The sequence below is a fragment of the Girardinichthys multiradiatus genome, chromosome 14 (genome assembly GCF_021462225.1).
Source record: "Girardinichthys multiradiatus isolate DD_20200921_A chromosome 14, DD_fGirMul_XY1, whole genome shotgun sequence".
Taxonomy (NCBI): domain Eukaryota; kingdom Metazoa; phylum Chordata; class Actinopteri; order Cyprinodontiformes; family Goodeidae; genus Girardinichthys; species Girardinichthys multiradiatus.
The window spans coordinates 21,262,486-21,280,318 of record NC_061807.1 but is presented as its reverse complement, the minus strand read 5'-3'; the positions used below and the strand labels follow the sequence as shown (position 1 = coordinate 21,280,318).

At 40.7% G+C, this 17,833-nt stretch overlaps 2 protein-coding genes across 14 annotated transcripts in view; one reads left to right on the top strand and one right to left on the bottom strand.

Annotated features, from left to right (window-relative positions):
* The window catches only part of LOC124880679 (collagen alpha-1(XXV) chain), a 255,026-nt gene extending 251,295 nt beyond the window's left edge, over positions 1-3,731 (bottom strand). For all 13 annotated transcript variants that reach the window (XM_047385935.1, XM_047385946.1, XM_047385936.1 and 10 more), the window contains exons 1-2: positions 3,171-3,731; positions 3,003-3,072 (exon numbers count right to left, since the gene is read on the bottom strand). In XM_047385935.1, coding sequence (XP_047241891.1) covers positions 3,003-3,072; positions 3,171-3,410 — 310 coding nt within the window. In that variant the 5' untranslated portion in view covers positions 3,411-3,731. The remainder of the gene's footprint in view (positions 1-3,002; positions 3,073-3,170) is intronic.
* Positions 3,732-14,975: 11,244 nt separating this feature from the next.
* LOC124881273 lies at positions 14,976-17,488 on the top strand. The gene is made up of 4 exons (XM_047386814.1): positions 14,976-15,165; positions 15,386-15,602; positions 16,541-16,695; positions 16,781-17,488. The coding sequence occupies exons 2-4, from the start codon at positions 15,478-15,480 to the stop codon at positions 17,437-17,439; spliced, it is 939 nt and encodes a 312-aa protein (XP_047242770.1). The 5' UTR covers positions 14,976-15,165; positions 15,386-15,477; the 3' UTR covers positions 17,440-17,488.
* Positions 17,489-17,833: the final 345 nt, after the last annotated feature.

Sequence of the window (17,833 nt, the reverse complement as noted above, 5' to 3'; positions counted from 1 at the left end):
AGTTCTGTACATTTAAATAAGTCAAAAAGATCAGTTCTGGTCTCATCTAACCAGAGCACCTTCGCTTGCTGTGCCACCTACACGGCTTGTGGCAAACTGAAAATAGGACTCCCCTTCCCTTTGTGGCTTTCTTGCTACCAAGCTTCCATAAAGGACACATTAAGTCGAGTGTTCGGCTAATAGTTCTCCTGTCAACAGATTCTCCCACCTCAGCTGTGGAGCTCTACAGCTACTTCAAAGGCTTTAATAGTGCTGTTTGCTCACTAATGTTCTCTCACAAACCTCTAAAGCCTTCACTGAACAGCTGTATTTTTACTGAGTTTACTCAGCAGTACCAAACTAAAGGGGACTAACTAGTAAGGCATAAAAGACTTTTCAGATAATTATTTGTAAAAGAAAAAAAGGAAACTCCCTATTCAATCCCTTTTCTTCGACCTCATAAATATGCACTACTCTATGTTGGAATGTCTCATAAAAAAAAAGTTTGTGCTTGTACTATGACAAATTGTGAAAGCCGCAGCAAGCAGTGTGAATGCTTTCAGTATAACAACATTGAGGCTATGATGCAGAGACTAATACAAGACGCTAAAAAATGTTTCAAAGTTGTGAAACTTTGAAAACTACCTGCAGCATGAAGTCCAATAAGTAGTTTAGCAGACTGCCAGGAAAGAGCATAAAGTTCCTGGAAAGCACATCAGCACAGTGCTGTGGAGTGACACAGCTTTACAAAGGCTTGATGGACACTTTTTTCTGACTTCCTGGACCTTTTTCATCCACATCTAATGGAACTGAGGATTTTCTGAAGACAAGAGTTTCATCATACTTGCAAACACTAGTTGAAAACCGAATATTTAAACTATACTTTTCCTACATAATCCCTCGAAACTATAGAACATCCAAAATGCTTTTTTTATGCTTTGCAAGCCTGCATTTTCCACCATTAGTTAGTTTGAAACAGAACTGATTTCATTTCTTTCACATCACATCTAATTCAAAACAAAATTTGGTTTCCTGTATAGTCAAGAAAATAGTCCTCAAATGTAGAAAAAGTAATCTTATTGAAGTGCAAAACGTTTTAGCTATCACTTCAATTTAGCTAAAATACCATTTATGTTTTCAGACTACATTTAGAGGGTTCTTTCTGTTAGATATTTCACTGCTTTAAAGGCCGAAGCAGTGATTGCACAAAAGGATTTAGTAAAAACCGTGTTCATCTAAAAGGTGAGGAACACTGCAAAACCCTTGCAAAACCTTGACCCCTAAAATTGTTAGAAAGCTGACCAGCACTGCAGGAATAAACGTTTCCATCTACTGGTGGATATTGTGAATTTCAAGCTGTATTAATTTCCTTTTATGTCAAGTGAACAAGAACAGGCAGCATCATCAAGTTAAACAGCCACTAAGAGCAACATCTCGGCACCGGCAGTTTGCCTCTGTGGAGTGCCCACTCAGCACAATCAAACCTCCCCAAACTGTCCTGTGTGGTCAGATTCTTATTCATTCCTCCACATCCAATCACTCCAGCCTCACTCGGATCGGCAGAGCCGGCCCAAGCCTGTGGCAGGATTACAATATTAGGGGCCCACCTTCAGTTAGGCCCACCAGCCACTACAATGCCCCTGAGCTCATTCTTGTACGTTCAATGCTGGATCTGTTTTGGTATTTGCATCAACACAGGTGAGCAGTTGCTTCACATCATTTATTAAAAGGAAAAGCAGCTGGGATAAAGTACTCAGTTAATTATCGTTAAGGTATGACTGCTAACATAGCTTCCAAACTATGCAGGTTTCTCCTAATGATGGGGCATCTCAAATGGAAATATGATTAAAAAGGTAATTTATTTTAGTGTTTCATAAAAAATAAAAAATGAAACTCATATATAATATAGATTAATTACACAGATGGATACAGTTCAACTTTCTTTTCTGTTAACTTTGTTATGACTTAAAGCTAAAATAAAAACCCAAAGTTTGATTTTTCAGAAAATATTACATGGGACTAATAAAAAGGGGTTTTATGAAAGTAAGATCAACCTGTTGAAAAGTATGTTCATGTACAGGAAAGTGTGTGTACTCTATACTTGGTCAGGACTCCTTTTGCATAAATTACAGCATCAATGTGGCGTGGAATGGAGGCAGTCAGCCTGTTGCTCAGCTGAGGTGTTAATCTGCATTGTTGGGACAGGTATTAGTACTTTTTCCAGTGTGTACAGATGCCATGTCCTGCTGGAAAAATCAAATCGGTATCTCCATAAAGCTTGTCAGCAGAGGGACGCATGAAGTACTACTTAGCTTCTTGTTAGACAGCTGTTCTGACTTGATGAAACACAGTGGAGCAACACCAGCAGATAACATGGCTTCCCAAATCATCACTGGGAGTGAAAACTTCACACTGTACCTCAAGCATCGTGGATTCTGTGCCTTTCCAATCTTCCTAAAAGTCTTGAGGAATTTTCAAATGAAATGCAAAATGTACTTTCTTCTGTACTAAACTCTTTGGACCACTGAGCCGTAGTCCATTGCTTTTTGTCTCTAGAACAGATAAGTCACTTTTTGACTATGTCTCTGTCTGAGGAGAGGCTTAACACAAGGAACGAGACAGTGCAAGCCCATGTCCTGAATAGACCTGTGTGGTTGCTTGTGGAGCCCTGACTCCAGCTGCAGACCATGCCTTGTGAATAAATCTCTCAAATGGCCTTTGCTTCATTATCCTTGTATGACTGCACCTTTTTCTGCCACACTTTTTCCTTCCTCTTAACTTTCACATAATATGCAGCAATCTTAACAACCAGTTTCTTTAGTAATGACCTTTTGTGGAAATTGCTTACTATGAGTTTCCTTTTTTGAAGTAAGCTACTGAAATTAATGAACTTTTTAACAACATTATATATGTGTTGCACCTATAGGTGTGCCACCAAGTTCTCTTGGGGCCCCAAGCAGCCGCAAAGTTAGCTTATATCTAGGGCTAACTCTACAAATACGGAAAAGTATAGTGTCCCTTACCTGGGGGGCAGTTGCAGTCAGCTGCGGCCTGTCTTGCATTCCTGATCTTGGCGAAATTCTCATAAGAGCGCTGAAATTGCAAAAGAATGTCACTTTCATTTATTTGCACCGAAAAGTAAGACGGGCTCATTTCTAGGCAGCTAAATAAAAGTGCAAACCGTGGTTTACCTGAGAGAGCAACTCGTCCACTCTCTGCTGCACCAGAGAATTGAAATCCTCCATGGGGTATCCGCGGGCCTGGATGAAGGTGCGCTCCGCAGTCCCGCTCTCCAAACCCACAACTCGGCTCCTGATGTCCGCCGCGCTGATGCTCAGATGGACGCAGAAAGCGATGGACGCCACTGAACATAAAGATGAGATGATGTTCAGCGCTGCCGCGCGATAGTGTCGCTTCACTTCCTTCTCCATTTTCTTTCCTCTCTTTAAATTTATGTCCACGCACTAAACGCTCCTATTGCTTCCTCGATCCCCCGCAATCAATTGCGCGCAGCCGGGAGTAAACCGCATCTGGTGCGGAGTCACGAAAGGGATGGCACGCTGCTGCTGCTGCTGCTCCCGAGTGTGTTAGTGCGTCTGAAAGTGAGAGAGGGAGTCTGCAACGATGCGTTCACGTACTTTCTGGTGACAGCCGTGGATAGATGAGTGGAGCTCCTGCAAACTTTTGCACAGTAGCCTGCTGCAAAAAGAAGCTACTATTACGCACGGCGACGTAGAAGGAGACACAAACTGAGGGGGAAATGGGAGGCAGTGCGCATGTTGTGGAGACAGCTCCCACTCTCATTAAGGCAACAACCCGCCTCCAATCTGCCATGACTGATTAGCATAATTTATTGAATCCCCCTTTTTGGTCCTCCGATCTGGGATGAGGAGGATGTGAAGCGCAGTTATGCTGCTTGTCCCTGTCAGATCCACCACTTGTGGAGCTTTTTTGAAAGCTGCGTTACAATGCTTTTAAGGGATTACAAAGATGCATCATGCAAAGTATGGATCACCATATGGGCACTTAAAATAACTTAAAAAAAAAAAAAAGCTGAATAATTGCTGCTGCATCTTTGCGTAAAATGCAACATAATAAATGAACCATTTAATCGGGGATTACAGGAAGAACTGTTTTAATATAACCAGGGAAGATGTAAATAAACTGCACTGTGAGCCCGGTTTTTGTTTTCTTTGCCTGCTGATGTCGTAAATTGGGATTGAATTTAATCATGAAGCCATCATATGATTTAATAAAATTCCACAAATAAATTAAACCATCACCTAGATCAGCTACATTAAAAAATGCTAAATATTAACACTATAATAATGATCAAATTAGGGTCTATGCTTCACGTCAACAGATTTTCTCATCCACTGACATGTTCTTACAGAACAGTCTGAGCAGCGTGTTTGAGTAGGATCGAGTTATTGCTCTTTGGCGCCACTGTTCGGCCAACATGAGTTTTAGCTGCGAAACTTAAAAGATGGAGGCTGCATGACTTCTGGGTGGAGGACCGATCCTGACATAATTAATAATAAAAGCAGAAATATATATGTTTTCTTTTTCCTTTTCCTTACACATGCCTTTGTTCTTTTGACATTTCCTCGTCTCTCTTTTTCCTTTACCGTATGCATTTCTGCTTCATTATGCAAATGAGGAGGGCTGCCTTCTTCTCTCCAGCTCCTCTCCTATTGGTCAATATACAGGAAGAAGGAGGATCCATGTGCAGGCCGAGGGTGTGTCCCAATTCAGGGGCTGGATCCTTCCAAGTGCGTACTTGGGGTCCATCTTTTCCCATGATTCATTGCGGGTCAAAGCGGTTTGGTCAAACAGGGGCAGCCATGGCGGAACACACTGGCAAAAGCTGAGAGTAAACTGTGAAAAATGACACTTTCTGTGACACAAATGAACTTTTACAATATTTTTAGTGCGGGAATATAACTGTGTAGGCGTGAAAAATCTGCTTGATTTATCAAGACATCGCTTAATTTCAAACGTGCTCCAACGTGTTCGGAGTTTTCCGCTCCCACCTTAGTAACTGCCGGCTCGCCTCGCCAGACCTACCGGCGGTGAGGCGAGCTAGACCCGGTAGAGATCTGACCGGACTATCGGCACTGAGCTCCTGCTGCCAGTCATCACAGTGAACGTTAAACACAAGTGATTTCTAACAGTTTATGTTAGTATTATTTTAATGTATTGTGTCATTTGTTCATGTAAGTCGATTTCACATTACAGGTGATATTAAAGTTAACCTGAATAAATGGACAATTTTATGTAATCTAACCGTATCGCTGGAGAGTGTGATTGAGAATAAATAAGCTTTTAAATATTCAATTTTGATGAAGAAATGTGCTATAAGTGTTTTTAAAAGTGTCTTTATAATTCAGCTAGCATTATAATTCGTGATTCCAGGTACAGCTGAAGAGAAATACACTTTCAAATGCAAGCAAATCTCAGTAAAGAAGTGAAAAGTTTGAAAGAGCTTGTTTTAGAAATATTTTAATATGTTCTGCAAATTAAGACAAATGTAAAATTAAAAAAGGCTTTTTTTACACTGATATTAAGCAAGATGTTTTTTTGTTGTTGTTTTTATTGTTTAGGGACAAAGGAGCAGATGGGCCAGTTTATTAAGTTCAGGGGTGAGAACCACCACCTTTTTACTGGAGCTAAAAACTCAGCCACCGTGGCTTGGAGGTACAATAACAACATTCTTTGCAGTCAGTTTTTGTCCAGTTTCAAAAACTCCTATCTTTCTAACTTTCAGAAATATCCATCCAGTGATTAACATACTTCTTTTGGTTTTCTCTCTTTCCTTTTGCTTGTTTAGGACAATTCTGGAGAAGATGGTCCAACAGGGGAAGGTCACCCCCTTGCAGGCCAAAAAAAAGTGGGACAATATGAAAAAGAAATATAAAGTTTGTTCAGAAGTTCTCATGTCACACACAAATAAAAAATATTTCTCAAAGTCTTATTGGTTTCTCTGTTTAGTCAACTCTTTTTTTCTTCCTTCTAACTTTAGGATTGTAAGTATCCAGGGTCAGGAGAGGGAGTCAGTGAAAAGTCCACTGCTGCTACTTGGACCTGGTTTGTCCTTATGGATGAGGTGTTGGGTCAGAGGTCTTCCACAACACCTCCACTCCTAATTGCCTCCATCCCTGAGGACCCTCCAGGGCCAAGCGGAGCGGTGGGCAACCAGATGGAGAAGGAAGACAGTGAGCCAGCAGGAAAGGGTCAGAAAAGAAAGAGGGACATAGATGATGGATTTGATCAGGGAGGACATGAGGGCACAGAGAGAAGCAGAGAAGAGGGCACAAAGAATGGCCCAAAATAAGGTGCTACATAATAAATAAATAAATTTTGTTCAGATAGTTTCTTAAAGTTTTAAGCTGTTCTAATACATTACAAAATTGTTTTTGTCACCAATGTATTTTATTTCCATTTGACCTAACAATACATCAACTTATTTAAATTTCTAAACACAAAGTTTAACTTGAAAATTACAAATAGCATTTTAAACAGAATGTGGAAAAAAATAACATTGAGGGCGGCGCTGGTGGTGTAGGGGCGAAAGCGCGCGACCATATACAGAGGCTACAGTCCTCGAATGGTGGCTGTCCCGAGTTCGATTCCCGGACCCGGCGACATTTACCAAATGTCTCCCCCTCTTTCTACCCCACTTTCCTGTCTACCTACTGTCAAAAAATGGAAAATAAAGGCCACTAGTGCCGAAAAAATAACATTCAAACAGATCAAGATTACAAGACAAAAGGCATAAAATAAAACTATGTACAAATATTTACAATGGCAACAGCAGGATCAACCTGAGTGACCGGTTCCTGGAAAAACCTCTTCAACAGAACAAAGAGGCAGATGTCTTTCTGAACAGAAAGTCTCTGGCGTTGTGGCTAAATCTCTCACAAGGTCAGAGACTTGGATGGGATGCTGCAACTGAGACCTTCTGGATGGTGAGCGAAGCATCACACAGGTGGTCTGCAAGAGGAAGCTGTCTGAAAGGGATGTTCGGGTGCTAACCCGGAATGTATCCAAAAAAACATAAAACCACGGCTGTCCAAATCATGGCAGAATTAAATGTGCACCTCAACTCTCCTGTTTCCACCAGAACGGTCCGTCAGGAGCTCCACAGGGTCAATATACATGACCGGGCTGCTATAGCCAAACCTTTGGTCACTCAATGCCAAACGTCAGTTTCAATGGTGCAAGGAGCGCAAATCTCGGGCTGTGGACAATGTGAAACATGTACTGTTCTCTGATGAGTCCACCTTTACTGTTTTCCCCACATCCGGGAGAGTTACGGTGTGGAGAAGCCCCAAAGAAGCGTACCACCCAGACTGTTGCATGCCCAGAGTGAAGCATGGGGGTGGATCAGTGATGGTTTGGGCTGCCATATCATGGCATTCCCTTGGCCCAATACTTGTGCTAGATGGGCGCATCACTGCCAAGGACTACTGAACCATTCTTGAGGACCATGTGCATCCAATGGTTCAAACATTGTATCCTGAAGGCGGTGCCGTGTATCAGGATGACAATGCACCAATACACACAGCAAGACTGGTGAAAGATTGGTTTGATGAACATGAAAGTGAAGTTGAACATCTCCCATGGCCTGCACAGTCACCAGATCTAAATATTATTGAGCCACTTTGGGGTGTTTTGGAGGAGCGAGTCAGGAAACGTTTTCCTCCACCAGTATCACGTAGTGACCTGGCCGCTATCCTGCAAGAAGAATGGCTTAAAATCCCTCTGACCACTGTGCAGGACTTGTATATGTTATTCCCAAGACGAATTGATGCTGTATTGGCCGCAAAAGGAGGCCCTACACCATACTAATAAATTATTGTGATCTAAAACCAGGTGTTTCAGTTTCATTGTCCAACCCCTGTAGATATATATATTGTGTTGTTTAAGTGTTTTTTTGAGCAGTATATACTGCTCAAAAAAACAAAAGGAGCACTTAAACAACACAATATATCTCCAAGTAAATCAAATTTCTGTGAAATCAAACTGTTCACTTAGGAAGCAACACTGATTGACAATCAGTTTCACAGCTGTTGTGTAAATGGAATAAACAACAGGGGGAAATCTTTGGTGATTAGCAAGACTCACTCAATAAAGGAGTGGTTCTGCAGGTGGGGACCACAGACCACTTCTCAGTTCCTATGCTTTCTGGCTGATGTTTTGGTCACTTTAAAATGCTGGTGGTGCTTTTCACACTCGTGGTAGCATGAGACGGACTCTACAACCCACACAAGTGGTTCAGGTAGTGCAGCTCATCCAGGATGGCACATCAAAGCGAGCTGTGGCAAGAAGGTTTGCTGTGTCTGTCAGCGTAGTGTCCAGAGCCTGGAGGCGCTACCAGGAGATGTGGAGGAGGCTGTAGGAGGACAACAACCCGTCTGCTCCTTTGTCCCTAAAAAACAAAAACAAAAACAAAAAAACATCTTGCTTATTATCAGTGTAAAAAAAGCCTTTTTTAATTTTACATTTGTCTTAATTTGCAGAACATATTAAAATATTTCTAAAACAAGCTCTTTCAAACTTTTCACTTCTTTACTGAGATTTGCTTGCATTTGAAAGTGTATTTCTCTTCAGCTGTACCTGGAATCACGAATTATAATGCTAGCTGAATTATAAAGACACTTTTAAAAACACTTATAGCACATTTCTTCATCAAAATTGAATATTTAAAAGCTTATTTATTCTCAATCACACTCTCCAGCGATACGGTTAGATTACATAAAATTGTCCATTTATTCAGGTTAACTTTAATATCACCTGTAATGTCAAATCGACTTACATGAACAAATGACACAATACATTAAAATAATACTAACATAAAATGTTAGAAATCACTTGTGTTTAACGTTCACTGTGATGACTGGCAGCAGGAGCTCAGTGCCGATAGTCCGGTCAGATCTCTACCGGGTCTAGCTCGCCTCACCGCCGGTAGGTCTGGCGAGGCGAGCCGGCAGTTACTAAGGTGGGAGCGGAAAACTCTGAACACGTCGGAGCACGTTTGAAATTAAGCGATGTCTTGATAAATCAAGCAGATTTTTCACGCCTACACAGTTATATTCCCGCACTAAAAATATTGTAAAAGTTCATTTGTGTCACAGAAAGTGTCATTTTTCACAGTTTACTCTCAGCTTTTGCCAGTGTGTTCCGCCATGGCTGCCCCTGTTTGACCAAACCGCTTTGACCCGCAATGAATCATGGGAAATGATGGACCCCAAGTACGCACTTGGGAGGATCCAGCCCCTGAATTGGGACACACCCTCGGCCTGCACATGGATCCTCCTTCTTCCTGTATATTGACCAATAGGAGAGGAGCTGGAGAGAAGAAGGCAGCCCTCCTCATTTGCATAATGAAGCAGAAATGCATACGGTAAAGGAAAAAGAGAGACGAGGAAATGTCAAAAGAACAAAGGCATGTGTAAGGAAAAGGAAAAAGAAAACATATATATTTCTGCTTTTATTATTAATTATGTCAGGATTGGTCCTCTATACTCTCCATACAGGAGAGACCTGGAAAAAATATATAGTGCCTTGCAAAAAGTTACCATGCCTCTTAAACATTTCACATTTTGTCACGTTACAACCAAACATTTCATTGTATTTTATCTAAGAATCTTGTGAAAAATCAATACAGAGTTGTGCAAAATTCTAACAAATAAATCAAAACATACATTGGTTTTCAGCTCGCTTGAGGCAATACCTTTAAAACAACCTTTAGGTGTAATTACGACAGCAAGTCTTTTGGGGAGTGTCTCTACCAGCTTTACACATCTATAAAATCAATTCTTTGCACATTCTGCTTTACAAATTTGCTTAAACTCAATCAGAGTAGATGGAGAGTGTTGTTGAATATTGATATTCAAGTTTAACCAAAGATTCTGAATTGTTTTTTGGGTCTGGACTTTGACTAGGAGACTAACAGGGAGGTTGTCTTGCTAACAATTTAACCTCCCCCTGCAGTCTCAAGTCTTTTGCAGCCTCTAACATGTTTTCTTGCAGGATTGACCATCATGTTTCACAGTAGAGATTGTGTACAGGGTAATGTGCAAATGTAAACATTATTGAAAAAAATCACCAATCTCATTCAACTATTAAACTCCAATGGTTACTCTGAGCCCAACAGGCTCTCAGAAAGTTTCATCTAATTTCTGTCTATCTCAAAGAAGAAAGGAATATCTTTGGAAAAGGGATTCAGTTCAATCTTCAGCCTGAATTTGTCCTCTTTCACAGCAGCCCATAAGGTGTGTTTTCCCCGAACTGGGTCAATAGGAAACGTCCATCGCTCAACCCTTGCTCGCTTTTGGGCTTTCAAGTTATAATTAAGGATAAAAATCAGGATCCTTAGCTCTGTCTGTCGAAGGAGCCCTAACACACCCAGTCCCTTAGAGTCAGATGCAGAATGCTGTTAGCAAGGAGAGGGAGGCTACAAAACAGTCTGATATAGACATGCTTGGATGTGTTTGGATCCAGCCAGGATAGAGTATCAGTTTAATAGTTGATACAAGAAAAATGGCTAAAAAGAGGAGCAGAACACCAATCCAATCATAAACAGCAGGCAGCGTAAAGTAGGAGAGAATATGAGCCCATTCTGCAACCAATCACAGGCAATCCAGTCTACTTTAAATAGAAAAATAACCCATAAAGTCAGTGAAGTACAAAGAAGCGTGCTTACAACAACCTACGGTCGTAACAGTCAAGTACAAGCATTCAAAATCATCTAATGAACATGTTTACATCATTAAAGCACGACATTCATTTAAATATGCGACTTAATCATTGTGAATAATTAAAGCTGCAACTAAATGTTTCAGAAACACAGGTTTGGGTTGGTCTTCATTCTGTTGCTCTATCATAAAAAATCCACTAAAAACCCAAAGGTTTGTGGCCATGTGATAAAATCAAAAAATGTTTTTTCTAGGCAATACACTTTCTGTGACTATCTCAGTGTCCTTGAGGCTGCGAGTCTCCTATTTCTTTTATTAAACTTTTGTGTCCTAAACTGGTAGGTCCTGTTTGCGCTGTATCCATGGAGACGTGGTGGTAAAACTGATCATATTGTTCAGCGTTACCTTGGTTGAGGTCTTGAAATCATCAGTGCATACTTAAGAATCCAGCAAAAAAATAAAATAAGTTGGTACCCTGTGCAGATTGTGCTCATATATATTTTTTTAAACTCACATTTCTGTTTGTCTGTATCTTCCCTGACTTCATTCCTCTATGTTTGGATACATAAAATAGTGTTCGAGACTTCTAATTCTCTGTTAGGTAGGTGTGGTACTATGAGAGAAAAAAACCGCAGAGACATGGATACTGCTCAATTCAGGTAAATGTTGCGAGATCCATTTCATTGTGGCATGAGCACCAAGATATATATTTTGAGCCCCGGTAAAATATCCGGATCAAATTTCATCAAAAAGTTAAACCAAAAAGTGCCTTAAGGCCCAGATCCACTTTAAAAGCTTACAAGTAAGTCAGACCGTTAGGAAGAAAAACATACGATGGAAAGACAGCAGTTCTGCACAGAACCGTTTGTGTGGCTGAGATTGATTTCTAGAGCGAGTTGTATTAAAACATTTGGAAACGTTTCCAGACACATGTCCAAACTTGGAAGCTGTAAGTCAGCCAAAATGTCTATCTATTTTCTGAATTATTGAATGTGGTTCTACAAAAAGATCATGTTGGACTGAACAAGACAGAGACTGAGATTTAGATCTGTACGAAAGCAGGTACCACAGGTTTCTTCTTTCAGAAGTGTCGTTCCCTTCTGCAGTTACATTCAATAAATTAGAATCTGGGCTCTGATGAGGCTCATTTGTCAGATTCAAAGCAGGTATTAAATATACTTTTCATTAAGACCAACATTTTGTATTAAAAGTTTTTTATTGGTCTGATGTAATATTCTAATCTTAAATGTTGTGTTTCCATTAGCTGTAAGTGGAAAATCATCACAATTAACAGAAATAAAGGCTTTAAAACATCGGTCTGTGTGTTTCACCTAGTTACTTGAATTGCTGAAATAAATGAACTTTTCAATAATATTCTAATTGATTGAATATTGCTGTATTTTCTTGCAGTGTCAAGTTTTTTTTTTTTTAAAGTGTTTTGACATTGGTAACAAAGCCATATAATTAGGTTATATGTTTGTATTTAAATAATTTTATACATATTGTGCCTAGCACACTTTGATGTCTAGCGATGTTCCTCTATAGAAGATTTATTCCACAATATGTAAGGAAATACCCACTAATTTAATTCTAAAGGTTTATTCATTTATTCTAAGGTTTTACTTTTCAGGGCATCACTCCCTGCACTGAGTAGCTGAGGGCCTCGTGGAAGTTTAATTGTCCTGTCCATACGTCTTAATGTGGATCTCGATAAAGCTTACCACTGTCTCCCAAAGGCATTCTTGGGACAAAACCTGGATTGTTCTCTGAGTCAGCTGGACATAGTCGTGGTGTTCATAGACAGGATCTCAAGGAATAGTCATGGATAGGAGTGTGTCTGGTTTGGAACCTCAGGGTCTCATTTTTGCTTTTTGCAGATGTGGAGGTTTTGTTTCTTGTCGTAATGGCATCATCTTTAGCGTGCACAGGAGGGATTCACAGCCAAGCGTGATTGAGAGTCAGCTCCTCCAAGTCTGAGGTCATGGTGGCCTGCTTCCTCTTTGTCTTTGTTACTTTTTTGTGAGGGATGTTTGAGATAGATAGATGGGTTGGGGCCCTGTCTGCAGTAATGTGGGAACTACACTAGTCTGCAATGGTTAAGAAAGAGCTGATTCAATAAGTGAAGCTCTCCATTTACAGATCTATGTTCGGACCATCACCTCTGGTCAGGAGATATGGATTTTGACCAAAACAAAAATGAAATCCCAGATGCAAGCAGATTCAGTTTGCCTCCTCAGTAGGGGTCTGGGTTCAGTCTTAGAGATAACGTGAAAAGCTCCATCATCAGGGGTAAGTTTAGCGTAGAAGAGTTTCTCCTCTCCATCAAAATCAGTCTAATGTGGTGTGGTCATCTGACCAAAATGCCTTCTCAGGGGGCCCAGGTGACTTACTTGACAGTTGTCCCACAGACAGTCAACGACACCCACCACAAGGAGGGTGTACCACAAAAGGTCATTGTTAAATAAGGGTGTTGTATTGAAGTTACAGAAAGATGAGTGGATGGAAAAATTGAGGTATGAAAAGGTCAACAACCAGCAGTGATAACCACAGCCTTAAGAGGTATTGTAAAGCAAAACCCAGTTAGGAGATTTAAAAGACTGCAACTCAGGTCAGAGCTTAAAGGGCCACCACACACAGACGCAGGACATGGGGCTACACCAGTCGCACTGCTTGTGTCAAGCCACTGCTGAACCAGAGACCTTGTCAGAAGCGTCATGATTAGAATAGAAATATCCGTTATTGACCCAAAGGGGGAAATTCAGGTGTTTCGGCAGCAAAGTGAAAGGCAAATGGGAGGCAAGTCTAACCACTGCTGGGAGGAAGGATCTGCAATAGTGCTCCCTTGTTCACCTAGGATGCAGCAGTCTGTTACTGAAGGGGCTCTCCAGTTCTGCTACCGTTTCACTCATGGGGTGGGATCATACCCGGGCGAAACAGGAAAAGAACTGAACTGTTCCTCAGTGGTCCAAAATTCCTTTTTTAGCTGAAAGGAAATGTTGCATTTTAGTTGGGCATCAAGGTCCCGGCATCTTGAGAAAGATTGAAGAGGTACAGAATCAAAGCTGCTGGAGGTCCAGTGTGAAATTTCCACCGTCAGTAATGATTTAGTGATGATGTGATCTGGTGGTGTTGGTCCACTATGTTTCATTAAAGCCAAAGTCAAAGCAGGTGTCAGGAAATGTTTGAGCACTTCATGCTTCCCTGTGCGGACGAGCTTATGTAGAAGATGTGTTCATTTTCCAGCAGGACTTGGCATCTGCTCACTGTCATTAGTATAAATAGCTGCTTTAATGATGATGGTAACACTGTATTTGACTGGCCAAGAGATTAGAAACACCAGATGAAAACAGCATAGTTGTTTAATCTGATGTAACCTGTGCTTCCTTCCCTAAATATTGAGTGATACGGCATAGTACTTGGACATACTTTTTATAAGGCTGACATTTCTGTACCAACAAGCTACTGTTTATTATTATATTATATTTTTATATTTTTAGAACCAGTATTTTTCTCTCTATGCTATACGCCCTAAAATGAACAGATATAAACAGAGTAAATGTTCAGCTGCAAGTGATTGGGATCATCTCCAACTGACCCCAAAGCTCAATTCATTCCTCTTTCTACTTTTAAAAATTCGTTACAAACAATTGCCCTAGAACGCTACACTACATTTGCTATGAACTTTGGTGTTTACTGGTGTTTATTTTTCTTTCTGTCACTGCTCTTTTGTAGTATGACGTGGTGTCAAATCATTTTTATGCATCTTCCTTTTATGCATTTCTCAGCAAGATCTTTGCTGTGTGTATGTATGTAATGAAGTAATGAAGTTTTTGATGATATTATTGTTTAAATGATTTGTAACTTATTTTTATGGAGAAATTGGAAGCGTTACCAATGACCCACGTTTTACCTGATGTTTTGTCGCCATCTAGTGGACCCAAGACAGCGTAGCGTTCATCGTTCGTGTTCCTAACGTCTATCTACCGGAGCAGGTCACTTTTATTTAACTTTTAAAATACTATTCTAGGGTAAATACATATATATATATATATATTTTTTTCCAATACAGAGATTTGTGGAAAACGATTTTTTTTTCCTGACTAAAAAGTGACAGATGGAGTCCTGCTGGAACAGAGTCACGTTGTACAATATCTGACCCAATTTAAGCAGAAAGCGAAGGGATGGTGACGTAATGACGTGTGAGCTTTTCTTTATATATTTCAAAAGTTGCCCATCTGCTCCATCGAACCCGCGCCGGGAGTTTGGATTCTTCTGAAGGCGTCCAAAAAGCGCATCACCACGGGCAGCGGGGGCGCCGCATCACGCAGCATCCACCCGTGTTTATTTTTAGAAGCTCCCGTTCCACCGTCGTTCAGCACACATCATGTTCCTGCAATAATTCATGTGTTTGCAGGCCTGTTTCACAGCCGAACCGAGCAGAAAGGACCTGAACAACACGTCCGTCCTGAAACTGCCAACTAATAAGGTGAGCTCATCCATCTGTGGTAGTTTGTTTTTTCTATGAAAAGACACCAAATTTGATTTAGAACATTGAAAATCTAGATGTTTACTTTTTTTTTTTTTTTTAGAAAATAGCTCTCTTGTAAGTGCAGGATTACCAAATAAATGGTAAAATGTACTAAATACCAGTTTGTTACGCTCAAAATGTGTTTATTCTTTTGTAATATTACTTTGTTTTCTCTCAGCATTCGTCTCCAAAACAATCAGTACCTCCAAGGATAAGTCCAAGTGTCTCATTGGTGCCTTGACTTGCAAACTGGTCCAAACTGGTGCCGCCATGTTCACAGAGTACCAGGCCAGTTTCCGACTTCCCAGGAAGTACACCACCATCACGTTCACCTCAAAACAGAAGAACCTTTGCCACCAACAAAGGGGCACGGGTGCCAATATCGCTTTGTTCAGGTTACAAACTTCTTATCAAAATGTCAAAGATGTGATGTGGGTTGGAATGTTTTAAACTCACTTACTGAAGAGGTCCTTACCTATTAGACACACTTGAATGGTCAACAATGATCAGGAACATACAGTTGGGGAAAAATGTGTTTGACCTACTGACAAATCATGAGTTTTAGCTTCCATGCAGCGCACAGATCAGTCAATTAATTAAATATCCTAACTTATGTGTAAAAAACACACCTGTCTGCACCATCAATTGCTTCCATTCTAACCTCTCGACCCTCATGGACAAAACCAGAGTTGTCAGAGGACAACATGGGGCAAAAAATCAAAGACCACCACCAAGAAGCATGTTGAGAATGTGATATGGGTTAGTGTTGTTATTCAAAAATATAGGAAGTATAAAAAAAAACAACCACCATCAGACTGGTGTGTGACTCAAGAATTCACCTCATGGGTTTGGCGATGATCATAGGAAAGGTGAGGGATCAGCCCCACTATTAACATCCTACACCAGACAAACAGACCCAGTGTGCAGACTCTTGCTCTCATATTAGGTTTAGTCACCGTTAGTCACTACAAATGCTAGATGGCAGTTAATGTTGCCGACGGAGGCACCAATTGTTAGGTTTAGGGGAGAATTACTTTTCACATAGGGACCGGTTGGATGGAATAGCTTTTTTTTTTTTCCCCTTAATAAATTAAAGTGAAACTTAATAAATGAAATAGTATTACACAGCACTGTAGAGACTTTCTGTTCATTTATTTAGAACTAAGCAAACATTTTTAATAATCTGCCATGGATCGAGTGTTTATTTCCCCCACTGTCTAGGCAAATGAAGATTAAATTTACAACGCAGCAAATACTTCTAAGACCAAACACTGTATAAGCGAAATATTTTTAACTGAAAAAAAAACTCAAAATATTGTGCGTTGCATTTCAGACGGAAGCAAATCTTCAAACAACAAACAAGCAATCCACCAAAGTCTGGAAGGCCACCAGTCCCACCTAAAAATCAAACTGGAACTGCAGGGAAGCTTACACACACCACAGTGACCAAGACTGTGTGCGAGACGGACTACACAACTGTGTACCAAAGTAAGCAACCGGTCAATCCTCATCCTCACACGTGCAGAACAGCTAATTATTCCAGCTTGATTAGCATTACACTCATGTCTTCCAGATGATTTCCAAGCTTGGATACCAGACAAGCTGCAGCCTTTTCGACCGAAAGACAGCATAAGAATTGACAACTGGTTAAGTGAGACAGGCCGTTCTAAAGGAGGAAAGAACAACTCTGCAGCGAACGAACAGCGAAAACCTTTCGAGAGCATCACCACCTATAGAAGGGATTATGTCCCTCACCCAGTGCAGCCCAGGCGTAACAAGGTCTTCAATCAGAGTCGCGAAGTGCTGCCAGAGACTTATGCTCCAAACCAAGAACATCTTGACTTCTTCCAGCAATTCGAGACCTGGTCAATTGGAACAGAGGATCTCAACCCACCAGCAGTAAGGACGTTCCACATCCCAAAATATAAAGAACCATACTGCCAAGGCTTCCAAAAAAATCTGTCCACAAGGAAAATTCATGAGAAAAAACCAGAATCTCAAGAGGTTAGAAAAGCCCTGGAGTGGTCCTGCAACGACACATCTTCTGAGACAAAGACCCCACATTCAAAAAGGATCAGGAGAGCAGCCAGCAAGGGCTGCTGTGACGGCATGGAGAGGAATCAAAATCCTGCTGGGAACCTGGGGTTCCCTGCCTTTAAATGCTCATCCTGTATGGTCTGGTCCGGCCCGTTGATGGAAGAAATGAGCTGGTGTTCACTGAGCCACACCTAACCTCTGGTACCTTCTACCTTTGGAACGATAAATGTGCAAAATAAGCAAGTGATATTGGAGTTTATTTTTACACCTCTTGTCTCACCTACACTGCCTGCATTTCATTTACAGTATTTTGAAAATGAAAACAAAGTGTGTTCTACAGAAGTCCTAAATGTAGAACTGGGAGATTTTAAAGTATCATCTCTTTACCAAACGTTTACTTATTTTAACGCTTTTTTACTTGCTTAGTTTTCAGGAAAGGCCAATTTCAGTGAATGCCATCATGTGCATGGCAGAAACGGATTTAAGTCTGCAAACTCTGATCCTGGTTACATCTCCCATAGAACAATTAAACACAATTTTACCACTAAATTAAGATCTTTTTGAGCACAACTAAAAATATACCAAACCA